The 27166-nt window shown below is 45.9% G+C and overlaps 1 protein-coding gene across 4 annotated transcripts; it reads left to right on the forward strand.

Annotated features, from left to right (window-relative positions):
• The first annotated feature begins 1078 nt into the window (after window positions 1–1078).
• Window positions 1079–26240, forward strand: VPS33A (VPS33A core subunit of CORVET and HOPS complexes). Of its 4 annotated transcripts, none has more exons than XR_007145780.1 (13): window positions 1079–1191; window positions 2966–3031; window positions 3480–3607; window positions 4483–4669; window positions 11672–11788; window positions 12628–12802; window positions 13521–13714; window positions 15631–15757; window positions 16883–16950; window positions 17533–17670; window positions 20316–20453; window positions 21182–21296; window positions 22724–22815. XR_007145780.1 is itself a non-coding variant. In XM_047827535.1 (13 exons), the coding sequence occupies exons 1-13, from the start codon at window positions 1090–1092 to the stop codon at window positions 23445–23447; spliced, it is 1791 nt and encodes a 596-aa protein (XP_047683491.1). In that variant the 5' UTR covers window positions 1079–1089; the 3' UTR covers window positions 23448–26240. The 4 variants fall into 4 exon arrangements, 3 of the variants coding, with proteins under 3 accessions (XP_047683491.1, XP_047683493.1, XP_047683492.1); XM_047827535.1 differs by lacking the exon at window positions 21182–21296 and adding an exon at window positions 23266–26240 and having other exon boundaries at window positions 22724–22892; XM_047827537.1 differs by lacking the exon at window positions 21182–21296 and having other exon boundaries at window positions 22698–22866.
• The last annotated feature ends 926 nt before the right edge of the window (window positions 26241–27166 follow it).

Raw genomic sequence — 27166 nt, forward strand, 5'->3', positions numbered from 1 at the left:
AAGTTTTGCCCTAATATAAGAGTTTGTGACAAGGCCTGCTGAGACCATTTATTTTCACGGTGCTAAAATAATACACCTTTTCAGTTGGGCAAAAAAGTCTGTACCTGTGGTAAGGATTTGTGATATAGATTGAGAATCACTGTGAAAACCGGGTTGAGAATTAGGGCATGAAACAGCATTGAGTAGAAACACGTTATTTTAAAATTTAAAGGGTTTTGATGAAATCATGGAATTGAGAGTGCCAGTGTGTATGTATGATTGGTTGCTTTTCAGCATCATCCCCAAATTCTGCTCTTTGTTTACTCAGACTCATGGGTGAGTCCTTTCTTCATAACAAAGTGTATGTAAAGGATTGAATAGAGCCATCCACTCGAAGAGCAAATGTTTTCAAGCCTCTTTCACATCCCAGACAATTTCCACCCTCTAAGTATTAAAACGAATGAATCATTCTAAAACAATAGTTATTAAGCAATTAAATTCCAGGCACCCTGCTAAGTTTTTAAAATGAAACACGACGTAAATTCCACCCTCTTGATTCTCAACTCAAAAGGTAACATACGAATTTTACTAACGGAGTGGGAACTGGATTCCACATGGGATATTATCTGTGTGAAATACAATGCAGTGAATCTACTGGCAAGAGCTAAACAGACAAGTTTGTCGCAGCCGTTGTCTTTTCTTGGGTAAAATTTAGCCTACAAACTAGAAGAGCAAAGCGGAGGGCTTTCTGACTGCTATAATTTAAAAGATTTCCATGATAGCGGGTACGCTTGCTGCTACGAAGCAAGTCGCGATTTTTAAGCGGAAGAAGTAGGACCCAGTCCCCGTCTCTCAACTCAATTCTCAGCGTCCAACGACTCCTGGACTGAGGCAGGGTCTCGATGGGGCCGGGGATCTTGGGGAGCTTCGGCACCGATGCAGCAGAGGGAGAGCAGCGGGCGCCTGATTCAGCAAAGACGGTAGGCGCCGGCCCACCTCAGCTTCCGGGTTGGCTGGGGAGGTGGGGGGAGGGGGGCGGTCAGCCGTCCTGGTCACGTGAACGCGCCGTCACGTGACTGCGTTCGTGGGCTACGCCTAGGGGGAAGCAAGATGGCGGCGCACCTGTCCTACGGACGAGTGAACCTGAACGTGCTGCGCGAGGCGGTGCGTCGCGAGCTGCGAGAGTTCCTGGACAAGTGCGCGGGAAGCAAGGTGAGCGATGGGAGGCGGCGACACTGCTTTCCAGCCCCCCGTCCCTCCTGGCCCAATCCGGTGCCCGATAGCCTGAGCTCCTGGTGCACGAGGTCCCTGGGGCTTCCGAGGAGGGGAGCGGGCAGGACCGATGCGCGGGGGAGAGGGGTCTGCCGGTGGGGCTGGGGCACACGGCAGGAGTCGGCGTGGTATCGCGATTGCTTTGTTGCAGCAGAGTAAGCCACTGTGGTATCCCAGGCCATCGTGAACCTTATTTATGTCAGGTGGCCCTCAGATCCAGAGGGGCAGTTCTGGTGCCCCCTGGGAACAGGACGAATGGGGCGGGCCCGGCCCAAGGATGTCGATGGGCCAGTGAACATGCCTTACAGCGATCATGCATGTCGTACCTTTAAAAGCCTGTGTAGCACTAGCATCTTAGAACCTGCTGCTCACACGTATTATGAAAGAGGTTGTAGTTATTTGCGGTTTTAACGTGACTTTTCTAGGGTTTGTTTCTCCTGTTAGACGTTTACTACCACCCAGCTCACGACTGAGAAATTGTAGATCAAGGACTTAATAGGATTTCGTCTAAGTGGTGTCATCTTTCTCCTCTCTCCTTAGGGTTTATTTGTCCCCCTAAGTAACTGGCAATACAACTCCGGAAAGGAAAGGAAAACTGGGGAATCTCAGGAATCGGTATTAGGAAGAACAGAACTTCAAGAGATGGAGTGGGTGCTAGCAGCCATTGAGAGAAAAAGGCAGGCTAAGCCCTAGGTGCCCAGTTCAGGCTCAAGAAATGATACTGAAATCTGAATAACATCACGGATTGGATCAATGGCAATATTGTGGGTGTAATATTGTGCTGTGGTTTTGCAAACTGTTACCATTGGGGGAAACTGGGAAGAGCATGCAAGGGCTCTCTCTGTAATATTTCTTACAAATAAAAGTTAATCTACACTTATCTCAGTAAAAATTTCAGTTAAAAAAGGGAAGAAGAGGGGTGCCTGGGTGGCTCAGTCGGTTAAGCCTCCCACTTCAGCTCAGGTCATGATCTCACAGTTTGTGGGTTCGAGCCCTGCTAACAGGGGTCTGTGCTGACAGCTTGGAGCCTGCTTTGGATTCTGTGTCTCCCTCTCTGTCTGCCCCTCCCCCACTTATGCTCTGTCTCTGTCCCTCAAAATAAATAAATAAGGGAAGAAGAAGAAATGACACTGGAGATTAGCAGTAATAATGTTCATGGGAGCCCAGAACAATGACCCGTGAGTTGTCAGCTGAGTTCTAGACTGGGGTTCTAGTCCCCTTATACTATACGTAAGGTCCAAAGTCCCTACGTGGCCCTGGACATGTTACTTAAACTTCCCAAACCCTTTAAAACTTTCCTCTTCTGTCAAAATAAGATTCGTCATACCTACATCCAAGGTTTTAATTTTATATAATTGGATTATGTGACACTTCCATGTAAAATGCTAGACTGAACTATTGCCATTGGCAGTTTCCATCTGGTTCAATCTACTCGTTAATACCATGACACAAATACACAACAAACTACAGTTCCTTCTTCCTGTTTGAGGATGGTGGTTATGTCTTAACTTTCCCGTGACAACAGTAACATCCTTGTCCAGATCCTGTTTTTCTTTAGACCTGTAAGATACGAATATGATTAGAGCCAGTTAAAATTTTTGCTAATTCAGTTGGAAGCAAATATTCCTACTACGTCTTCTGACTGCTGTTTTCTGTTGATATTGTTGAAATTCCTGGTATTAACCCTAACGAGAAAGTTTCTCCCCTCCTATAGGCAATAGTTTGGGATGAGTACCTCACAGGACCATTTGGCCTGATTGCACAGTATTCACTACTGAAGGTAAATGAGCTCTTTGGGTTTTGTTTGGGGATTAATAATTCTGTACTTTAGTAGTAATAGGATTTTACATTTTTCCTGAGTAATTGACTTGCAGAGTTCTTTGGTCTTTATAGACACTGATGCTGATGCATGTCTAACATTTTTTATACAGTGGCCACTGGCCAGTGATTTTATACTGATCCTAATTCTAGAGAAATTACTAGCATTGTGCTATGTGACCACCACCTGGTGTCATTGACAGGTCATCACGTGAGTCATTTGAATTCAGATGCAATAGCAGTGACTTAATCCTGAAACTTTGTCCTTTATACATCTGGCTTTGGGGAATCTAAATTTTGCTGATGAAGCATTATGCACTTTTGGCTGGGAGTGTTTATGATGACTGAATCTGGATATGATAGGTAAAGTACAGGGTTTTTGTTAACCTTTTGTGTATGTGTTTTCTTAGGAACATGAAGTGGAGAAAATGTTCACACTTAAAGGAAGTCGTTTGCCAGCAGCTGATGTCAAGAATATTATTTTTTTTGTCAGACCCAGGCTAGAGTTGATGGATATAATTGCTGAAAATGTGCTCAGGTATCTCCCAGAGCTTCTGTTTGGACCAAAAGAGGTTGATCCTTCTCAGGGTTTTAACATACCGAACTCTTCCTTGCAGCCTCCTTGTCTTGGCAGTGAATCGGAAGGTGGTCTTTTAGAAAACTGGGCAGGCGTGAAAGAATGTAAGAGGGGAATGGGAAGCTCCCATGAACTTGTTCAGACAGTTGGAGAAGGGAGCCATCATATAACCCCGTTTTCAGAACAGCTAAAAATTTGGACCTATTATCGGTGGGAAGGACCCTGATTAAAACCACAAAATCTCTAATGGTCATCTTTCGATACACTGTATAAAGTGTGCTCGAATTTCATAAGCAAAATAAGTATGAGCCAATTAAAATTTAACGTAGCATCCAATCTATAGAGGAAGTTCTTAGCCCAGTTTGCACTCTGTGGTACAGTTGATTGAAAAGGCCCTTAAAATCTTAAAAGCATATGGGCTATTTTGGGAGGCCCACTGTCAAGGAGACTAGAGGTGGAAGTCAAGAGTGATCTTTCATTTTTCCGTAAGACTGTGTCACCGTGTTGGTTTGGTTAAAGAACCATCTGTTTTCAGTAAGACACGGACATCCTGTTTCAATAAACCTGAGAGCTTAATGCCCCATAAATGGTTTAAGAGAAAGCTAGAAAATGCTTCACAAAACACTGGCTGTGAATCAACGCCTCTTTCCTCTCAGGGAAAAAAAAGAGAGAGAGAGAGAGCCAACTATGCAGCAGTTTGAGTGCGTTTATCCGATGCCCATTTATTTAGCGCCTGCTGTGTGCCAAGCAACAGGCCAGGCTCCAGGAATAAAATAGATGAAATAGTCTGCGACTCAAAGGCGCATGCAAGCTAACAAGTGTTACTTCTCTTGCAGTGAAGATAAACGTGGCCCAGCAAGGGATTTCCACATCTTGTTTGTTCCACGACGAAGTTTACTGTGTGAACAGAGGTTGAAAGACCTGGGTGTTTTGGGATCCTTTATTCATAGGGAGGAGTACAGCCTAGACCTCATTCCATTTGATGGGGATCTCTTATCCATGGAATCAGAGGGTGCATTCAAAGTAAGTTTGACATTTAATTTCAGACTTTATTATTTTTTTTATTTTTATTATTTTTTTTAAGTTTACTTTGAAAGAGAGGCACGCACATGCCTGCATGTACAGGGGAGGGGCAGAGAGAGAGGGAGGGGGAGAATCCCAAGCAGACTCCGAGCTGTCAGTGCAGAGCCCGATATGGGGCTCGATCCCATGAACCGTGAGATCGTGACCTGAGCCGATGTCAAGAGTCAGATGCTTAACCAGTTGAGACACTCAGGTGCCCCTGTGCTTAATTTTTTTATAACAGCTTTATTGAGACAAAATTCACGTACCATAAAATTTACCCTTTTAAAGGTGCAGTTCAGGGGCGTCGGGGTGGCTCAGTCGGTTGAGTGTCTGACTCTTGGTTTCAGCTCAGGTCATGATCTCATGGTTGGTGAGACTGAGCCATAAATCGGGCTCTGTGCTGACAGTGAGGAGCCTGCTTGGAATTCTCTCTCTCTCTCTCTCTCTCTCTCTCTCTCGACCCCTCTTCCCTGCTCATGCACTCTCTTTCTCTCAAAAATAAAGTGTGCAGTTCATCAGTTTTCAGTATGTTCACAGAGTTGTGCAACCATCACCACTGTCTAATTTTGGAACATTTTTATCATCCCGTAAAGAAACCCTCTGCCCATTAGCAGTCAGTCTCTCTCCCCCAAGCTACTGGCAGTCCCTAGTCTTGTGCCATCTGTATGGATTTGCCTGTTCTGGAGATTTCTTATTAATGAAGTCATATACATGTGGTCCTTTGTGTCTGGCCTCTTTCTTAGCCTCATGTTCTCCAGGCTCATCCACGTTGTAACAGGTGTCAGCCCCCTTCCTTTTGATTGCCAAATAGTATTCCTTTGTGTTTACCATTCATCTAGAGTGGACGGATCATGATTTTTCACTTGTCGGCCATCACGATGCTGCAAACGTTAATATAAGGTTTTGTATGTGTATGTGTTTTCATTTCTGTTAGATATACCTAGAAGTAGAATTGCCGGGTCATATGATAAAACTCTGTGTTTAACGTTTGGGGGATCCACAGTGACTGCACCATTTTCTGCTCCAGCCAGAGGTAGATGAGGGTTCCAGTTTTATATCCTCACCAACCTACCGTCGTCTGTCTTTTTGGCTTGCCATCCTGGTGAGTGTGAAACATTATCTCATTGTGGTTTTGATGTACATTTCCATAGCAACCAGTGATGCTGATCACCTTTTCATGTGCTGATTGGCCATCGGTATGTCTTCCTTTAAAGAAATGTCTATTCCGCTCCCTGACACATTTTAAAAATTGGGATATTGTATCTTTTCATTAGAAGAGTTGTAAGAATTCTTAGTATGTTCTGGATGCAAGTCCTTTTTTATCAGATACCAGATTTGCAAACATTTTCTCCCATTCTGTGAGGTTTTTTTTCACTTGGTAAAAGTGGGGTCCTTCAAAACACACACACTATTTTTTTTTTCCCACCACAAAAAATGTTTCTAAGTAAGCTTCACGCCCAGCATGGAGCCCATTATGGGGCTTGAACTCACAACCCTGAGATCAAGACCTGAGCCGCGATCAAGAGTCGAGTGAGCCACCCAGGCGCCCTTCCTGACAATTTTTAATTTTGAAGTTCAGTTTATCTGTTTTTTCCTTCTTGTTGCTTATGCCTTTGATGTCCCATCTAAGAAGTCATTGCCTAACCCGGGGTAACGGGTTTTCTTCAGAGAATTTTATGGTTTTAGTCTTACATTTAGGGCTTTGACCTATTTTGAGTTCATTTTTTTTCTGATGTGAAGTAGGGATCCAACGTCATTCATTTGCGTGTGGCTGTGCATGTGTTCCCGCACCGTTTGCTGGAAGGTGATGGTATTTTCCTCATTGAATTGTCTTGGTACCCTTGTTGAAAATCGGTTGTCCATAAGTGTAAGTGTTCATTTCTGGTGTCTCAGTTCTTTGCCTTAATCAATATGTCTGTCCTTATGTCAGTGCCATACTGTCTTGATTACTGTGGCTTTGTAGTAAGCTTTGGAAGTGAGAGATGTGAGTCTTCCAAGTTAAAGTAGTTAAATATATCACTTTTCTTTTAGCTTGTGCTTTTTTTTTTAATGTTTGTTTATTATTTTTGAGAGAGAAGGAGAGATAGAATGTGAGTGGGGGAGGGGTCGAGAGAGAGGGAGACACAGAATCCAAAGCGGGCTCCAGGCTCTGAGCTGTCAGCACAGAGCCCGACACGGGGCTCTGACTCACAGAGTGATGAGATCGTGACCTGAGCCGAAATCGGACGCTCAACTGACTGAGCCACCCAGGCGCCCCATTGGCTTGTGCTCTTGAGTGTTAATAAATCCTTTTCCACCCTGAAGATATAGAAAATCGTATATTTTCCTTGGAAAGTCTTGAAGTTTTGCTTTTTATATGCAGGTTTTTAAGCTAGTTTGAATTGTGTGTTTTACGGAGTGTGTGGTGTGAGGTAGGGTCTTGTTTAACTTTTTCCGAACGGGCAGCCCGTTGTTCCAGCAGTGGTCTTCTCCACTGAGTATTTTCAGCATGTGTTTATAGTGAATGTGCACGCCTTCTCCAGTTCTGAGAGTTTTCTTGCAAATGTAATTTTATGTATTTGTTTTATTTACCATCTGTATTTCAAAGAACATTTTCTCTCATAAGAATGTTACCTTATCTGGGGCGCCTGGGTGGCTCAGTGGGTAAGGCCCGACTCTTGGTTTCGCCTCAGGTCATGATCTCACAGTTTGTGGGTTCAAACCCTGCATCGAGCTCCATGCTGATGGTGTGGGCGCTGCTTGGGATTCTCTCTCTCTGTCCCTCCCGTGTGCGTTCTCTCTCTCTCTCTTTTTCTCTCTCTCTCTCAAACTTTAAAAAAAAGGAGTATTACTTTACATTTAATAAAATGATTTGAAAGTGTTTGAAAATATTATCCTTGCACAGCGATACATTTCTTTGAGTAAGAAACAGTACAGAGTGAAAAATAAGCCTCCCTGTTCTCAAGCTGCCAAATCCCTCCCAGAAGCAATCACTATTACTAATTCTTTTCTTTTTTCAGAGATGCTTTACATAACTATAGCTCATAGTATATATAAAATACCCTCCTCACTTTGATACAAATGGTGTCATATCCTATGTAAGTTTGGTATCTTGCTTTATTCTCTTAGTAATATATCTCAAGGTTAATTTATACCATACATAAAAATGCTTCTGTATTTTTAATTTTTTTTTAATGTTCATTTATTTTTTTGAGAGAGAGAGACAAAGTGTGAGCAGGGGAGGGGCAGAGAGAGAGGGAGACACAAATCCAAAGCAGGATCCAGGTTCTGAGCTGTCAGCACAGAGCCCGATGCAGGGCTCGAACTCAAACCGCGAGATCATGACCTGAGCCAAAGTCGGCCACTTAACTGAGCCACCCAGACGCCCCGTTTGCTTCTGTATTTTTATTTGAAGTTGCATAGTGTTCCATTGTTTGGAGGTATCATGATTTACCAAACCAGTCTCCTTCTGAAGGACATTTCGGTGTTTCTGACCTTGTGCTGTTGGAGGTGGTGCTATAGTGAATAGTCCTGTACACGTCTGCCCCGAAGCTGTCGGCTTTAACTGTGCTTTACTCTCCTTTGACATTTGTCTTTTAATTTTGCTTGTGGTAGTTTCTGCCGTGTGTGTTTTTCAGCGGAGTCACATTGGTCCATATTTCCTTCCTAGATTCATGGGCTTGTGATGCTGCTGGTCTGGACACTAGAACTTTTGAGAACCTCTGGTGTTGTACAAAAAATTATTTGGAAACTTTTCTCCCCCAGTGCGTTGTTACAGTGATCATCGCCTAAAAAGAGTTTACTTGGGGCAGTAGATTTCATTTGGCCGCACTGATTAATTTGAATAACGAAGAGACCTTCTTGGCTCCTTTTTTGCCACATTCCCTGATGTTTTGCTTATATACTGAATCTCATCCAAGGACCGTACACATTCCCCCTCCCCCCAACATTTTGTGTGAAGAACCTCAGACATACAGAAAAGTTGAAAGCGTTCTACAGGAAACCCCCACATACCCATCACTTGGATTCCAGCCCTGCCATTTGGCTGTATCTGCACCCTCATGTATCTGTAATGCTGTGCCCACATGTAATTAATTCACATCTGTGTAATTAATGGGAGTTGGTAGCAGCTGAGGAAGACTCGTCCTGGCATGAGGAAACCTGCCCAGAGGAGAGATTTCCTCTCTGTGTTTCTGGTGATTTGCAAAAAAAAGGACAATTATTTTCTGCTGCAAATTTCAAGCTCTTGGTTTTGTACGTTCACCTCAGATTCTGTTTAGAAATCAACGATTTTGCCTGGATGGTAAAGCCCCAAGTTCCACCTGATGCTAAATGCAACCCCGATTTCTTTTTTTTTTTTTTTTAATGTTTATTTATTTTTGAGAGAAAGAGAGACAGAGCATGAGCGGGGGAGGATCAGAGAGAGAGAGAGAGGGAGACACAGAATCCGAAGCGGGCTCCAGGCTCTGAACCGTCAGTACAGAGACTGATGCAGGGCTCGAACTCACAAACTGTGAGATCATGACCTGAGCCGAAGTCTGATACTTCACTGAGCCACTCAGGTGCCCCTCAACCCTGATTTCGGATGGAGTTGATGTAATTTTTACGTATTTATGTGATTTTAAGTAGTGAGCATAATTTAATGGTTTTTGGCATCAAAAGGCACATGGAGATCTTTCTGTGCTTTGGGGATGTGATTGTAACCTTCTCCATCATTGTGCTGTGTGAAATGTGGGAATCAGAGGTCAGCCCGTTGACTGGGCCTGGCCCGTTCACAGCACTCAAGAACAGTGCTTAACGTATTGTGGCCTTCGTATATACACATACAAATCAGTGTCTATAAATCTGTCTCCTTTGTGAACACTGTAGGTATGTGGGACTTGGAGGTCAAAGAATATGTGTATTGAAATGTTAATGATACTAACATGTGTCCCTCTCCAGATGTCCTCCTGGCTTGAAATTCCACAAACTCACAGTAGAGTTAGGACATTTAACACAAATAATCACCCCATCACCAATTATTTTAGAGCAAAAATTTCAAGATTAATATCTGTTAACTTTTCTTTTATTTATTTATTTATTTATTTACTTATTTATTTATTTATGTACTTATTTTTGAGAGAGAGCGAGTGTGCGCATGCACACCCCAGGAGACAGAGAGAGGTGGGGAGAGAGGCTCCATGCCCAGCTCAGAGCCCGATGTGGAGCTCGGTCTCACGACCCTGAGATCGTGACCTGACCTGAAATCAAGAGTCAGACGCTTAACCGGCCGAGCCACTCAGGCACTTTAAACGTTGTTAACGTTTAAATCTTTTTTTAAAGATAGACTTGTGGGGGCACCTGGGTGACTCAGCCGGTTAAGCATCCAACTCTTGATTTCAGCGCAGGTCTTGATCTTGTGGTTTGTGGGTTTGAGCCCTGCATCAGTCTCCATGCTAGCAGTGTGGAGCCTATTTAGGATTCTTCTCCCTCCCTCTTCGCCTCCCCCTGCTGATGCACTCGTGTGCATGTGCGCGTGTGCGCGCGCTCTCTCTCTCTCTCTCTCTCTCTCTCAAAATAAATGAATATTAAAAAGAAAAGAGACTCATAAAAGAAATACCTGTAGTGGTAAAACTTTTTAAGTTAAAAACACAAATGCTATTTGGAAGATGTTCCCTAATTTTTTCTTCCTTGAATTTTGATCTCACTTCTGCTCCAATCAGGAGTTCTAAGCAATTTTGCCAGAAAGTGTCTCCAGACATTCTTGATCTTGGCCTGGCCCGTTCACTGCAGTGTTAAAATACCCCAGACCTGGAAGAGCCATCATCCTTCACTGCTTCCAGTAGTGACCACACACTCATCAGTGTCTTTGGGGGACAGCCCTCCTCCCTCCCCGGGGGGGAGTGCACTAGTGCTCTACTCTGTCTTCCCTGATTCCTCTGGTGTCCTTTCCCTCCTGGCTTTGGAGGCTGGAGACACGTTGGGTGGGTGGGTGGAGGGCAGGTGTCTGGTGCTGTGTACCATTTTGACTTCTGAATGGGTGATATTTGTGGGGGGGGAAAGTCCAAACAATTCCAAATGATAAAAACTAACATTTATTAAGCACTTACTGTAGACTTTAAGTGCTGGGGTTAAATGTTTTACATGCATTTTCTTCTCACTCCTTATGCTTTGTGGACGATATTCCCTTCTACTGATGGGTAAGCTGAGGCACGCAGAGGTTTTCTCACCGGCCCAGGGAGCAGCTGGGAAGTGGCCCGGCTGGGGCCCAGATCAAGGCTGCCTGAGTCTAGAACTGTGCCGCCCCCCCCCCCCCCCCCCCCCCCCCCCCGACGAGGATCAGATCTGAGTGTTTCCCCTCTTACTTCCCAGCTGGTCTTGTGTGCATTTTATTGGCCTTTACAAAATAGACCTTGTATATTTTATGTCATAAAATGTATTTTCTAAAAACGAGATCATAATCTAAAGATTCTTCAGCCACCCCTTTTCACTTCTCAAGACGTTAGGACCTTTGTTTGTTGGCAGCATATGTGAAAACCTCGTGTTTGTCAGAACGGCTAAGCACCCTGTCGTGTGGTCCTCTGGGGCTCCAGGGGTCAAAGAGTATGTGCCTTTATGGGTATTAGCATAGGGCCTTCCCAGAATGTCCTGCCAGGGTCTACACTCCGCACGCTGAGTGGGAGAACCCATTCCCCTTGTAAGTCTTTGTTAATCAGTTTACTGATGAGCTCGTAAAGTACACCTGGTGTGCTTGACGAACACTTTTCTTCCAGAAGGCTCTGCCCGTTGCTTCCACAGCTGCGTCTCCATAGCACCGCTGTTGGCCTTGTGCTCTAGGCTCCCAAAGAGCAGCTTGACAAAACGGTCTTGCGTCCCCCTCTTTCCAGGCAAAGCGGGAAATGAGTGGAAAACCCCAGTACCAGACAGAGGCAGGTGCTGGCAAGCACCCTATGACTGTGGCCTGGCAGTAACCACCCTTCTCCCCCCCCCCCCCCCCCACAGGAATGCTACCTGGAGAGTGACCAGACCAGCCTCTACCATGCAGCCAAGGGGCTGATGACCCTGCAGGCTCTGTACGGGACAATCCCCCAGATCTTTGGGAAAGGAGAGTGTGCCAGGGTAAGAAGTGGCATGTGTTTCTGGGGTGAAGGAAGGGGTGCCCTGCTACCCAAAAGGGGAGTGATAGCAAGCTGTTTACAAATAAGTACAGCCAGTCCTGTTTGTGAATTCACCTAGTTGCTGAAATGTACTCGTAACCCCCCAGACCGATAGTCACGGTGTTTTGTGGACAGATCCAGGGCAGCAAAAAATTTGAGTTGTCCAATGTGCCTGTTCCCAGCTGACATCTCTGCCTTCTTGTTTCATCTCTTGGACTATAAACGGGCACTATAGAGTGCCGTGTGCTACTTAACGCCATATTTCTTGCACTTTTGTGCTTTTTATCGGTGATCTCACTGTTTGACATGGCCCCACAGGTAGTCCTAAAGCACAGTCCAGTGTTCCCAAGCTCGGGAAAGTTCTGGTGTGCCGTACGTAGAAAATACCTATGTTGGCTAAGCTTCCTTCGGGCATGAGTTACAGTGCTGTTGGCTATGAGTTCATTGTTGGTGAATCAACAGTAGATACAAAATAAGGTGTCTTTAAATAGAAACACACATTGATTAGTTGATAAAAATGTTGTCACCAGAGGCTCACGGGAACTTAACCCCGTATTTCCCCTCAGAGCAGTGGCTCCGTGTTCGCTAAGTCAGTGGTCACGGTGACTCTCCAAAAGTACCATGAATAACGAGAACAGACTGTGTCTGAGCTCATGCCTCGTTGAGTAGTGGCCGGTGTTGGGGTACATGTACGTGTTCGAGTGGGTGGCCAACAGCAGACGCTCTTCTCTGTCTTGAGCTAAATTTGAAAATCAGCTAATTCCCAGGAAAGTCCCATCTGATCTAATGTTTGATTTCCAGCAAGTGGCCAATATGATGATCAGGATGAAGAGAGAGTTTACAGGAAGCCAAAATTCAATATTCCCTGTTTTTGATAATCTCTTGCTGCTTGATCGAAACGTGGATTTATTAACACCTCTTGCCACGCAGCTTACGTATGAGGGACTCATTGATGAAATTTATGGCATTCAGAACAGTAAGTAAAGCGACGTCTGTGTTTGCTAACAGGTCACTGGATATAGACATCCAGAAGGTTTCTCCTTTTTTTTGAGATGCTGTCTTTGCATGTAAATCAGAGGATATTTGAGAAAATAAAAATACTGACTTTCGGCTTTCAGACAAAGTCCAAGCAAAAACTGCTGTCGTCGGTGCCACAAGGGCTGGCCAGGTGCTTTGTGTGCAGGACTGTACTTATCCCCGTGCGCTGTGGCCATGGGTTAGATTCAGGAAAGCTTGTCGGAGAGGCGGCATTTGCCCTGGGTTTGCGGAGAGGGCACAGCGTGGGGCGCACCATGTCATAAATGCAGGGACGCTAGAGGGGAGACTGCTGTGGGGTATATCCAGGGAAAGGCAGGTAGTCGAGGTTGGGGACACCAGATGGAAGACTGGGGAGGCCGGCTAGCAGTTGGATGCGACAGATTATTAGGTCAGAGGTCACTTTGGCCCATGTGATGCTTGTTTCTATCAGCATTTAAAATTTTAGAAACGTTTAGTAATAATCCTGATTGATTTATTTGTGACCAAAGTGTACCTTGATATGGGAAAAACTGAAACCTCTGTGCCATACGCCGTTTTCCCTAAAGCCAAGGGCTTCCTTCTCTCCCGAGCTGGAGACTTCTGTTTTGCGCCTGGGCACTTGATCGGTTCTGCCGGTAAATTCACCCAGGCGCTTGTCTCCTTCCATTGTGGCTCAGGTTATGTGAAGTTACCTCCAGAGAAATTTGTACCTAAGAAACAGGGCGATGGCGGGAAGGACCTTCCCACGGAAGCCAAGAAGCTTCAGCTGAATTCTGCAGAGGAGCTATACGCTGAGATCCGAGACAAAAACTTCAACGCGGTGGGCTCAGTACTTAGCAAGAAAGCAAAGGTGATCTCCGCAGCGTTTGAGGTGAGGCGGTCTGGCTGTCTTGCTGCGCCCAAGGTCACGGGCTAGACTGCCCCTCCCAGGAAGAGGAGCAGAGCCCCAGAGAGACACCCACCCCCCCCCCCCCACCTTGAAGCAGGGCGACAGCGTCATTGCACATTTCTCTCCTAAGGAGCTGTGCGTTTGGTCCTGGGGGCCCCACAGGCCTTCTTTTAGAACTCGTTCCCAGACCCACAACAGAAGGTTTTGAGCCCGCTCCTTTTTTGCAGGGTGGCAGGAGCTGGGTGTGCAGTTCACAGACTTGTGTCGTAAATATTTGCTTTACCCTCTTCTTTTTCGTGATTCCTACCTCACACAAGATGGAGCCAGCTGGGCCATAGATAAAAGATCCCCTAGGGGCGCCTGGGTGGCGCAGTCGGTTAAGCGTCCGACTTCAGCCAGGTCACGATCTCGCGGTCTGCGAGTTTGAGCCCCGCGTCAGGCTCTGGGCTGATGGCTCAGAGCCTGGAGCCTGTTTCCGATTCTGTGTCTCCCTCTCTCTCTGCCCCTCCCCCGTTCATGCTCTGTCTCTCTCTGTCCCAAAAATAAATAAACTTTGAAAAGATCCCCTATAATAGAACTTGCAGCTTGGGGTGGAAGCTCGAAGTTTAAGCCAGCGGGTAGGTGACGGGAGAGCCCCGCAGATGTGGGAGGTGATAATGAGAGAGGCAGTTTCATTATCACCTTCCTGCCTCCTCTTGCCCGGCCACTGAGTTATTCTTGGGGGAGCTCGTTTTGGAAACATGGAAATTCAGGAAGATGTTAAACCCTGAATATTTAGACTTTAGAAACATAAACTGGGAGAATTTTTGAAAACGAATTTCCCACCGAGTATATATTAGATTTCATCTTTCTTAGGGATTATATTTATTAATTGATTGTCATATATATATATTTTTTACGTTTTAATTTTGAGAGGGAGAGTGCGAGCAGGGGAGGGGCAGAAAGAGAGGGAGACAGAATCTGAAGGAGGCTGAGCTGCCAGCACAGAGCTCGAACTCACAAACTGCAAGATCATGACCTCAGCCACCCAAGCGCCCCTGATATTCATATTTCTGAAGTTCCTTTTGGTTTAAATGATTACATTTTGAAAAAAAAAAAAATCACTAAACGAGGTTCACTTTTCCATGGACGATATTCAAGGTTGAGATGCAGCAGTGAGAATGAGTTTTTTTATTATTATTATAGAGGACACTTCTTGCTGCATATGTTCCCCTCTTTTTTTTTTTTTTTATTTTTATTTTTTTATTTTTTATTTATTTATTTATTTATTTATTTATTTTTTTACGTTCCCCTCTTGACAGCGTTTCTGTTTTACTCGAAGCGCTTGTGGGTAACCTAATAGGGTCCCCCACGAATACTCCAGTGTTACTCCAGTGTCTGCAGATACCACTCACTATCTGAGCCCGGGCAGAGGAGGAGAAACCCTCACATGTTTGCTCTCTGAACTGCCGACACGGTCATCAGGCACCACGAACTCCTCTTTTTTGTTTCATTCGTAACGTGGGAGCTGGGTTTGACCTGCTTTATTTGTATCCCTTTCTTTCTTTCACATCGATAATAAATGAAACATCCTCTGAGCAACGCGCAGAACGGAGCGCTTTAAAAATACCTTCCCTGGGGCGCCTGGGTGGCTTAGTCGGTTAAGCGTCCGACTTCGGCTCAGGTCACGATCTCGTGGTCTGCGAGTTCGAGCCCCGCGTCGGGCTCTGGGCTGATGGCTTGGAGCCTGGAGCCTGCTTCCGATTCTGTGCCTCCCTCTCTCTCTGCCCCTTCCCCGTTCATGCTCTGTCTCGCTCTGTCTCTCTCTGTCTCAAAAATAAATAAACGTTAAAAAAAAAAAAAATTAAAAAAAAAAATACCTTCCCTGCCCGATGGGTCTGCTGTTCCACCCATTTCAGGAAAGGCACAACGCCAAGACGGTCGGGGAGATCAAGCAGTTCGTGTCCCAGCTGCCCCACATGCAGGCAGCGAGAGGCTCGCTCGCAAACCACACGTCGATCGCAGAGTTAATCAAAGATGTTACCAGTGAGTATCCCGCGGAGGGAAGGTTTTCATCTGGGGCCGACCTGCGCACACCGGGGTCATTGGCACTGTGACGCCTCCTTGGGAAAGGCAGCTCCGTTTTAACATGTTACTTGCAGCATTAATTAAGTGTGTGCACGTTCATAGTTAAAAGTGTTCCGTTCGTAGTTAACTCATTTTTTCCTGTTACTAAAACACTGTAATCCTAAGGCAAAATACTTGGAAGAGTGATAAGAGAAAAAAACTCTACTGCGAGTTTGGCGCCATAATGAGGCTCTATTTTTTCAGTCTAGTGTTTTCCCTCTTGCTGAGGGTTATTTAATCAGAGCAATGTGACATTTCCACATTTGTTTTTGTTTTTCCCTTGAAAACCTCCTGCAGAATGGGTAGCGAGCTCACACGCTGAGTATTTTGAAAGAACTCAGAAGAGATCTATTAAACCAAAGACGAGTTTATTCCTAAAACATGGGTGCCCCGTATTATGAAGTGTACTTTGAACCTGAAGTAGAACATGGTATTAGAAAATCAGTCTTTTGTTTTCATGTCCGTTGAAATCAGTTAAAACTGGTGGGATTTGCTGATGGTAGTGAAATGCTGGGGAGATTAGCTTTCCCTGTTAGGGCACAGTTCTTGAGATCTGTGTTGAGTCCTGAGGATCGCCAAGGGGTACAGCGGTCAACTACGTCTTGATGGAATTTAGGAGGATAGTGGTGTAGGATTTTCCATGTTTTTAGAAGATTGTTTTCAGATGACAATTTATTCGATTAAAAAAAATTTTTTTTTGATGTTCATTCATTTTTGAGAGAGAGAGAGAAAGAGAGAGACACAAAGGGGCAGAGAGAGAGGGAGACACAGAATCCCAAGCAGGCTCCAGGCTCCGAGCTGTCAGCACAGAGCTCGCCGCGGGGCTCGAACTCCCGAGCCATGAGATCATGACCTGAGCTGAAGTCGGACGCTTAAGCAGTTGTGCCCCTCAGGCGCCCCTCCGATGACAATTTGAACCTTTTGCTTGCTTGCTTTTTTTGCACGTCTCGTTTCTTCATCATCTTCTGTGTAGAAAAACACAGTGTTCCAGTAAATTAACATTTACTTAATATCTAAGTTGCAAATTTGCTAATTACATTTTAGCCTCTGAAGACTTCTTTGATAAACTAACAGTGGAGCAGGAGTTTATGTCTGGAATAGACACTGATAAGGTATGTGAACAATCACCTAGCAAATAATTGATGATTTGTCGGACGTAAGATTATAGCTAGAAGAGCAGCTGCTTTGATTCCCATGCCTAGCCTAGGTATTTTTGAGAGCGAGTGCAGAATGTGAAAATCTGGGTTTCACCAAGTAGCAGTTCCTTAACTTTGCTCTGTGCAAGGTGTTTTCTGCAGCGCATGGAGTGATGGAGACCCAGCCCTTGAAATCAGCAGTGTTTAAGGCCTGTAGTAGATAAATTAAGAGATTTGCTTTCTGAGGGAATTGGGTCACTTAATTCCTTTAAATATCCACTTCTGTTCATGTATTTAAAATTATTTCATTCACAGAAATTCCTCTTTTCTCTAGAAAAGTTCCGGACCGTATGGTCCATAATTCGCCGTTATAATTGAAGTAGATGCAGTCACACATGCCCCAGCCTCCCCGCAGCCTCTCAGGAAGTGGTCTGCAGTGTGTGGATGGGCGTTTGCATCACTAAGTGCATCCTCCACTTTGAAAAACAATAGTAAATATTAAGTTCTTTAGGTCCCCAAAGCGGACGGTGGTATGCATACGTATATATTTGTTTCCAGGTCAACAGTTACATCGAAGATTGTATTGCCCAAAAGCACCCACTGATCAAGGTGTTAAGACTGGTTTGCCTCCAGTCTGTGTGCAACAGTGGACTCAAACAAAAAGTTTTGGATTATTACAAAAGAGAAATTCTCCAGGTCAGTATGCTTTAAGTTACTCATTTACCAAGGGAGGAAACATCTTTTTAAAAAACACTTCTGGGGGCGCCTGGGTGGCGCAGTCGGTTCAGCGTCCGACTTCAGCCAGGTCACGATCTCGCGGTCCGTGAGTTTGAGCCCCGCGTCAGGCTCTGGGCTGATGGCTCAGAGCCTGGAGCCTGTTTCCGATTCTGTGTCTCCCTCTCTCTCTGCCCCTCCCCCGTTCATGCTCTGTCTCTCTCTGTCCCAAAAATAAATAAACGCTGAAAAAAAAAAAAAAAAATTTTAAAAAACACTTCTTGGTATTTTGAATACCAAAAATACTTCCGAGCGCCTGGGTGGCTCAGTCGGTTAAGCGTCCCAACTCTCGATCTCAGTTCGGGTCTTGATTCTCAGGGTGGTGAGTTTGGGCCCTGTGTGGGGCTCTATGCTGGGTGTGAGGCCCACTAAAACAAAAACAAAAGCCTTTTTAATTAAAGCTCCTATTTTGATACATTGTTTCCACAGCCTTTAAATTTTCTAACAAGTAGAGGGGTTGTCCTTGGTATTGATCACTGTTTACTGTGTTCGCATAATGACACCTGATGTTTATCGAGCATTTACTGTGTGCCAGGCTCTACTGAAAGAGCTTTACTGGGGCTCCTGGGTGGCTCAGTCGAGCCGGTTAAGCGTCCGACTTCGGCTCAGGTCATGATCTCGCAGTTCGTGGGTTTGAGCCCCGTGTCGGACTCTGCGCTGACAGCTCGGAAGGTGGAGCCTCCTTCAGATTCTGTGTCTCCCTCTCTCTCTGCCCCTCCCCTGCTTGTACTCTGTCTCTCTCTGTCTCAAGAATAAATAAACATTAAAAATTTTTTAAATTAAAAAAAACAAAGAGCTTTATTGTATTCATTCGTTTGACCTTCACTGCAGCCCTGTGTGTTAGATGCTGTTATCATCCCCCTTTTATGGATGAAAACACTCAGGCACAGAGTAGTTACATAGCTTGCCCAAGGTCACCCAGCCAGTAAGTGGCAGAGCCAGTGCCAAAACCCAGGGAACTGGGGTCAGGTGCCCATGCTCTTAACTAGATTGCATTTGATTCAGGAAGGGACCTTTTTGCAAATATTCTGATAATAATTCCTTCGCAGACTTATTTAGAGTAAGCCTGTTTTACTTCATAATTAGGAAGAAGCCACCTTTATTTTAAAAAATTCTGCCCTCTGTTTGAAAACGTCTCGGGGAATGTTTATTTGCTATTACCATCCACTGTTAAATACATTGTTGTTAAAACTAAACGCTCGTTCAGTTTTTTTTGTTACTCTCTCGTTTTGTCTTTTATTGTTCGTTTTTATTTTTTTAATATTTATTTATTTTTGAGACAAAGGGAGACAGAGCGTGAGCAGGGGAGGGGCAGAGAGAGGAGACACGGAATCCGAAACAGGCTCCAGGCTCCCAGCTGTCCGTGCAGAGCCCAACACGAGGCTCGAACCCACAAACTATGAGATCATGACCTGAGCCGAAGTCGGACGCCTGGTAACCAGTGGAGCCACCCAGGCGCCCCTCTTGTTTTGTTTTTAAAAAAATTACACAGATAATACACGCGTTCTTATCACATAAGAGTCTGGTAAGGTGTACCTGGAGCCAAATGGGATCCTTCTGCCCCTCGCTCACACCACCTGCCTCCCCAGATAGGACCAAGAGTTTGTTTGCGTGCTTCCAGACTCTTCTTTGCACTTTTGTACAAAGAATATTCACGTACACAGACTTGGGGCGAGACTGGCTGGATCCATGTCTCAGCTCTGCTGCTCATTAGCCGTGTAACCTTGGGCCGGTTCTTTAAACTCCTCCATCAAATGGAGACGATACTACCACCTACCTCACTGGCTTATTTAATGTATGCAAAGCTCTGAGAACAGATTACTGCCGCCCCTGCTCACAGAAAGTATGTAAGTACTGACCATTGTTACTGTTACCTACTGTATCTTTTTTAAAACAGAAGTAAAATCCTACGGTACATAGTGTTCTGTCGTGATAGTTTTTGTCCTTAATATATCCAGATCTTTCTTGTCGGGATGTGTAGATGTCCCTCGTTCTTGTTTTTTAATATCTAATTATATCTCATATAAATACATAATTTATTTGTAAATTGGAAGATGTGTATTGCAAAGTACATAACACATTTATTTATTTATTTATTTGATGCTCACTTAAGTTGCGTCTATAAATTCTGACTTTAAAGTAAAATCTTTAGGGGCTCCCGGTGGCTCAGTCGCTTAAGCGTCTGACTTCAGCTCAGGTCATGATCTCACAGTTTGTGGGTTCAAGCCCCGCGTTGGGCTCTGTGCTGACAGCTCAGAACCTGGAGCCTGCTTCGGATTCTGTGTCTCCCTCTCTCTGTCCCACTCCTCTCCCGCTCGTGCTCTCTCTCCCCCCCCCCCTCAAAATAAACATTGAAAAAAAAATAAAAATAAAGGAAAAACTTTAAATTCCTGTTCGAAACGGTGAGCTGGGTTCATTTTAATGGGTAGGCAGGTCTCATCCCCCGCGGACTTTGGTAACGTGACCTCGAGTACGAACCGAATTGATTTGTGGGAAGTGCTCTTTTTAGAAAGTGGCAGAAACCCTTTTCCTGATCTGACATCAATGCCAAACGACTTCTCTTGCAGACATACGGCTATGAGCACATACTGACCTTATACAACCTAGAGAAGGCTGGCCTGCTGAAACCACAGACGGGGGGCAGAAACAATTACCCAACGATCCGGAAAACGTTACGCCTCTGGATGGATGATGTAAACGAACAGGTAAGGCACACCCCTCCACTTCAACTCAGTTTACCTATTGTTAACAGTTTATTGTGACCACATGTGGTACTTGATTTACACATCCACCATGCATTTTCTAGAAACAGTTTTCTAGTGTGTTTGAGAAAGTAATGCATTCGCGTGTTCCATCTCCCAGAATCCCAGCGGGGAGCGGAGAGGGTGCTCTCACACTGGGTGGTTTGAGGAGAGTTTCGGGAGATGTGGGCAGGGTGGGAACCGGTGAAAGGAGTCAGTGGCGATTCCTTGCCAGCCTGGGCCCGAGGGCAAGGAGAAGGAGCTGTCGCAGAAACCCGTTCCCCAACCTGGAGAAAAGAGCTGTGTGGAGAGGCCGCCTGACAAGATGAGGGATGAGAGAGGCCTGTGGTCGAGGGACACGGCCAGCCTCCAGCAGCGTCGCCAGAGGAAGCCAGGGCAATAACCCTGATGCCATGCTGCTGCCCACTCCCCAGGTTTCCATCCGGTGCCTCCCATTGGCCGAACCCGAATCGGGCACGGGAGCACGTTGGTATAGAGCCTGCGGGTTCGCCTCCTGGACACAGAGCACCGAGGAGGGCGGAGGGATCGAAAACATTCAGCACGTGTGGTAAAAATGTTGGCCAATACAAAAGTAAGACGAACAGTGAGGAGTCAGGTTCCCTCCACACCTAACCCAGGTTTTCCCTCAGAAGGAACCACTGTAACCATTTTTTTTAAATCTATCCTTCCAGGAAGAGTCTTCTGTATCTACTGACATTTTAACATAAATGATGAGTATTTTCAGAGCGCCTGGGTGACTCCGTCGGTTAAGCGTCCGACTCGGCTCACGTCATGATCTCGCAGTTTGTGAGTTCAAGCCCCGCATTGGGCTCTGTGCTGGCAGCTTAGAGCCCGGAGCCCGCTTCAGATTCCGTGTCTCTGTCTCTGCCCCTTCCCTGCTTGTTCTCTGTCTCAAAAATAAGATAAGATAAGATAGTATTTTCTACCACTGACCCTCAAAGCAGAGTGCACTTTGCTTTACATTTACTATTGATGCCAGTCTTTCTAAATTTCTTTTTCTTATTTTCTGTTTTTGGACTTTCATAGGCACTTTATCAGGCTGCCTCCTGCAACAAAAGCTAATAATTAAAAAGCCTCCTCTTCCAGTGGCAAAATTGGATTATCTTTCCCCAGCGGGAGTATAGATACTCTTGATTTCTACGTTGTACAGTGTAAACACTATGCTAGTTCCACTCTCTCACTGTTCTTTTTTTTTTTTTTTAACGTTTGGGTTTTTTTTGTTTTTTTTGTTTATTTTTGCGACAGAGAGAGACAGAGCATGAACGGGGGAGGGGCAGAGAGAGAGGGAGACACAGAAACGGAAACAGGCTCCAGGCTCTGAGCCATCAGCCCAGAGCCTGACGCGGGGCTCAAACTCTCGGACCGCGAGATCGTGACCTGGCTGAAGTCGGACGCTTAACCGACTGCGCCACCCAGGTGCCCCTTTAACGTTTGTTTTTGGGAGAGAGAGAGAGAGCACATGAGTGAGGGAGGAGCAGAGAGACAGGGAGACAGAGGATCTGAAGCGGGCTCCGCGGGACTCGAAGTCACGAACTGTAAGATCACGACCTGAGCTGAGGTCGATGCTCAACCGACTGAGCTACCCGGGCGCCCCTCCCTCACTGTTCTGATCTGCCCCTCCCCACCCCAACCACCACTTACCACTGTGTCTTGAAGATCCTGTGATCTACTTCATTCTTTTTTGTAAGTTTTTTTTTTTTTTTTAATGGTTGCAGAGCAGTCTTGCAGATAAACCTTAATTTACGACTTGCCAGATTTCTCCTGCTAGAAATTCAGGGTGTTTCCAATCTGTTGCTAGCACCCACGGTGTTAGTTTACCGGTTTGCGCTTTGGCCTGTGCTGGTACAAGCCCCCTCTGTAGGGTAAATACCTAAAAGTGGGACAGCCGGGTTCAAGGGGTGGGCTCGTTGTTACTCAGCTAGAGAGTGCCGGCTTACCCTCCAAGGAGTTTCTTGCCAGACCAGGTAACTTCGTTTCGTGGCCAGTACCTAGAGATGCTTTGAGTGGCGTTTTCAAGATTTGAGTGGGAAGCGAACCTCTGGCAGCTAAGAATCGGGCCCAGCCGGGGTGGACTGGAGCAGGGCGTGGCCGGCCTTGATTTGTGTTTCTGCCCTCACAGGCAAATCGCGTATTTTGTGGTTCCCCGTAAAGCCACTGTTCAGTGACTCTGTGTCTCTATGTCTATAGGCTTTTTTCCTTTAATTATTTAACAGAATCCCACGGACATATCCTACGTGTACAGCGGCTATGCCCCTCTCAGCGTGCGGCTGGCCCAGCTGCTGTCCCGGCCGGGCTGGCGAAGTATCGAGGAAGTTCTGCGCATACTCCCAGGGCCCCACTTCGAAGAGCGGCAGCCGTTGCCCACGGGACTGCAAAAGAAACGTAAGTCGGTGGCCAGCATCTGCGACCGCGCACCGCCGGTGTGGTTTTCGTGGATTATGCGGTTGCCCCGTAAAGTACCCGGGAGTCAGAGTCCGGCGCACCTCTCGTTGGTTGCTGGTGGAGGGTGTGGGCACCGGAACCCGCCCTCCCCGCAGGAGTGACAGCTCTTAACCTCTGAGTTGAGGATCTCTGTAGTTAGAGAAAACGGTGAGATCCAGATCGAGTTCCTGAGTGTCCGAGGAATTGTCTGCACCGAGACCCAGTTACAGTTACCATTTTTTTTGCTCCTTACACACGATGCCGTTTTTTTAAGAGGCGGGATGAGAAACACCCATAATAAATAATTCTTCATTCTGAAATGTTTCCATTTTAGGTCAACCGGGAGAAAACCGAGTGACTCTGATATTCTTCCTCGGGGGCGTAACCTTTGCTGAAATTGCTGCCCTGCGATTTCTCTCCCAGTTGGAAGATGGAGGCACAGAATATGTCATCGCCACCACCAAACTAATGAATGGGGCCAGCTGGATCGAGTCCCTAATGGAAAAACCTTTCTAGGGTGCCCAGAGTCGAGTGAACTGCGGAGGAAGCTCGTTTGGGGAGGCCGCCACAAGGAAGGGAGACCTCACTGAAGAAAAACGGAAGAACACAGAATTTACTTCGGGGTCAGCTTCTTAAATTACACGGTTTCCTCCTCTCTGCTTCTCTTTTGTGTTTCTAATTTCCGGAAGAAAGAAGACCAGAAGAGAATCAACCTGGGTAAAAGAAACACCAGTTGTTAACGTCCTAAGCTCAGGATCCTCCTTAGAGACTTCTGGAAGCGTGCAAAGGACAGTGGGGATGGATCGTCTTCTGCAGCTGCACACGGGGGGCCAGTGCTTAAAATAAGAAGGCAGGGACTGAGGAAGTAAAAACGAGAACTAGAAAGGCTCACCCCTGATTGAATAGTACCGTCTTTCCCGTCATGCCCAGGGCAGTGGCTGAGTGTGGAGGCAAGAGCTCGTCTCGTCTCAGAGTTGAGATTTCCTTCTCCTGCAGGGCCTGGCACGTTGTATTTGGTGTCACCCCCTCCGTCATATCTGATCGTGAAGGCAAGTGTTGATTCCTTGTGCTTTCTGCTTTCACTTCCTCCGCTTCGATAAAGCAAGAGGCCTGGAGGGACTTCTTTCTCCAGATCAATGCTTATGTATCATCTGTCTGACCAGCTGAACTCCTGTGGCTCCCGCACTTCTCAAGGGCTTGTTACGTTGAGGGGCACGAGGATTGGGGAGCAGCTTCCTGGGAATTTTCTTAGACACTTTTCCGAGACACTTGCTTAGCACACGTCTTATAAACTCCAAGACGTTTCCGTGGCCGATGCCTCCACCCGGGGCTTCAGTTTTCTTCCCCGGCCATCACGGGCCCCAGCCTCCAGCTGGTCCCACCCGGAGCAGTCGTGGCATCAGCATTTGCCGACGCCATCTCCACGGTAACTGCCCCCGCGTACTTCTGTGCGGCCGCTCCACACTCGGCCTCTGGCAAAACACGGCTCCGCTTCAGTCCCCGGTCCGGTACCTCAGCCTCTTCTGGTGCGGCTCGTCGATGGTCTTGGAGACCAGCCGCTCCTGCAGGAGGCGGTTAGTTAGCCGTGGGGCGGAGGCGGAGGAGTGCGGTGTTGGTGGAGAGGCTGGAAATCGGCGTGCGTCCCCTGCCTCCCTCCTGCTCCGTCCCAGTGCCTGGAAGAGTTAAATCCAAGAAGGGGACCAAATGGATGGCTTCGTGGCCCTTGCACAAGTCTCCCCTCTGCCGGGGGACCACGGTCAGCATCCCTTCTGAGGCGGGGTGTGGTTTCTGTTGTTCATTAGTAACCATACATGTTTTTTCCTCACTTTGTTTCATTAATGAAATTCTGTCAGCACATTGCATGTTATGAGTGAAAGAGAAATTCTATAATAAATCTCTTTCAGAGTGAGGTGTAGAAGAGGTCATAGTTAAGAGATTTCCTTCTCACGCATTCAACTTGGCCTTGACCTTCAGTGTTTGGAAAATGGTCTTAAAAAAGAAAACTATCCCTGGTTTAGAAGGTCCTTTTTCAAATACTTGTTATCCCAGGGAGACTACTTTATACCTTCCAGCCCCAGCTGTTGTCAGCTTCAGCTGCCTTAGAGAATGAAATCCACCTTGCCTCTCAATGTTTTTGGCTCATGGGATTCAATTCAAGTCTGGTCAGGTCTCCTTGGCTGGGGTTTTTGTCCTATGAACAGATACTCAGTTGTGTCTCCTGTGTCTGCATTCACTCGTGACTCTGTACTTGGCTTGCTCAGAGCATAGTTAGGTCAGCTCCCAAAATGCATCTAGCAGAAGACTTAAAAACATCAATTGCTTCATTTGTATGCAAATAGAAAGTGGGGGATAATTGTATATTATCCGCCTTTGTGTAAGTTCACTTAATACTTGAAGCAGCCTTTGTCTCCAAGGAGTATGCCCTTACTGAGAAAGGGTAGGTGAATGGTACATTTATTCCTGGAGAGGGCGGATTGTTTACATCATGTCTGGACTTTTGTCTAGTTAGGCAGACAGTTCTGCTACACCAGCAACTCCATAAAAAAGAAGCCTGCATAGATAAGTATACATAAGCACTGTTCTGTGTCTTACTGTACACTTTTGAATTTTAGCCAACAGGGAAGCATTTGTAGTTGAACTGTAGAGCAAGAGAATCCAGGCATGCTGAGAGAGACTGGGGACGGATCTTTTGGTTTCTTGGTGCATATAAAAGTTATGTTTACACCGTACTGTAGTCTCTCCAGTGCGCCGTAGCATTGTGTCTAAAAAGATACATAATTCTCAATTTAAAAATATTACTAAAAAATGCTAGCCATCATTTGAGCTTTCAGTGGGTTATGACCACAGATCACCATAACAAATATAATAATGGTGGAAAAGTTTGCGATATCACGAGAATTACCAAAATGCGACACGGAGACACATTTGATCTTAGCCAAAAGGCCGAGAAGCGATGACACGGAGACGTAGAGGAAGCAAATGCTATTGGAAAAATGGCGCTGGCAGACCTGCGCAACGCAAGGCCGCCACAAACCTTCAGCTGTTTAAAAAAAAAGAAAAAAGCCCACCGTGTCTCCAAAGCACATCGAAATGAGGTGTGTCTGGGCACCTGGGTGGCTCAGTCGGTTAAGCATCTGACTCTTGATCTCGGCTCGGGTCGTGATCTCACAGTCTGTGAGTCTGAGCCGCGCCTGAGGCTCTGCGCTAGCACTGCAGAGACCGCTTGGGGTTCTCGCTCTCTCTGTCTCTCTCTCCGACCCTCCCTGCTCGCTCTTGCGCTCTCAAAAAATAAAATTGTTTTGAAGATTGGCATATCGCCACGAGGAAGTATTTGTATTCAGCAGAAATTCAAGAAGAAATACTTTAAAAAAAAATACCAAACGCACTGAGTGTCTAAAGCAGACTGAAAGAGAGGCTGTGGTCAAGATGGCAAGGCATAGAAATGCAGCATCACGTGAACTGAATCACGGAGAGACTGAATTATACTCTACAGCCAGATGTATTATACTCGTATAGTTTGAGGACCTCCTATAGAAAATAGAGGATGCCTTTCTGTCAACCAGTGATCTAAAACAAAAAGGCGGTATGTCCACTTTCTCGGTTGGTCTTATTTCTAAATGATGATGGGAATTTCAAGCCACATAATGTTTCTTCGCTTCCGTTACTTCGTGGTGACCAGAGTCTGCAGAGGCTAGAATACTTAACTGCTCTGAGACGTCCATTTGAAGGACAGGAGAGTGTAAGGAGACAGAGCTGAGCCTGCTCTCCTAGCCTCTCTTTTTCATCTGTTGCTGTGGTGTGGGGTGAGGGCATAAATCTTAGCCATACTTTCTTTCCTGTCACTAGGCAGGACACAGAAGCCCTTCAGATGACCAATTCTCTGGGGGAGCAATTACTACTCACTGGCTTCCTGGGCAGCTTGATAATGTTCTGCTCCTGTTTTCAGCCAGGCTGCGGCCGGGGCAGTGATTTGATAATAACAGACCCTGATTGAATTAAGGAGCCATTTGCTTGTGGATGATGATGTTGATAAAAGGGTTGATGTCCACACTCTCATCTATTTTTAAAGGTCAAAAAACAGTCTCTAATCACAAACTACAGCAAAAAGCAAAATAATCCGAAACAGTATAAAGTTTGTGCTTTCCCTTCGTTGTCCATCTGGGAAAGGGTCTGTTATTTGCTGACATCCTTACTGGCTGTTTTTGCATCACATTTGGAGTTGAAATTAGAAGTAG

Source organism: Prionailurus viverrinus, chromosome D3 (assembly GCF_022837055.1).
Source record: "Prionailurus viverrinus isolate Anna chromosome D3, UM_Priviv_1.0, whole genome shotgun sequence".
NCBI lineage: Eukaryota > Metazoa > Chordata > Mammalia > Carnivora > Felidae > Prionailurus > Prionailurus viverrinus.

What these genes read in the sequence shown, in the direction of transcription:
- VPS33A (XM_047827535.1), top strand. Translation starts at nt 1,090, where the DNA reads ATGGCGGCGCACCTGTCCTACGGACGAGTGAACCTGAACGTGCTGCGC. An exon ending in GTTAATCAAAGATGTTACCA is followed by an intron (nt 15,758 to 16,882) that starts GTGAGTATCCCG and finishes ATTACATTTTAG; the next exon opens with CCTCTGAAGACTTCTTTGAT. An exon ending in CACGGGACTGCAAAAGAAAC is followed by an intron (nt 22,893 to 23,265) that starts GTAAGTCGGTGG and finishes TTTCCATTTTAG; the next exon opens with GTCAACCGGGAGAAAACCGA.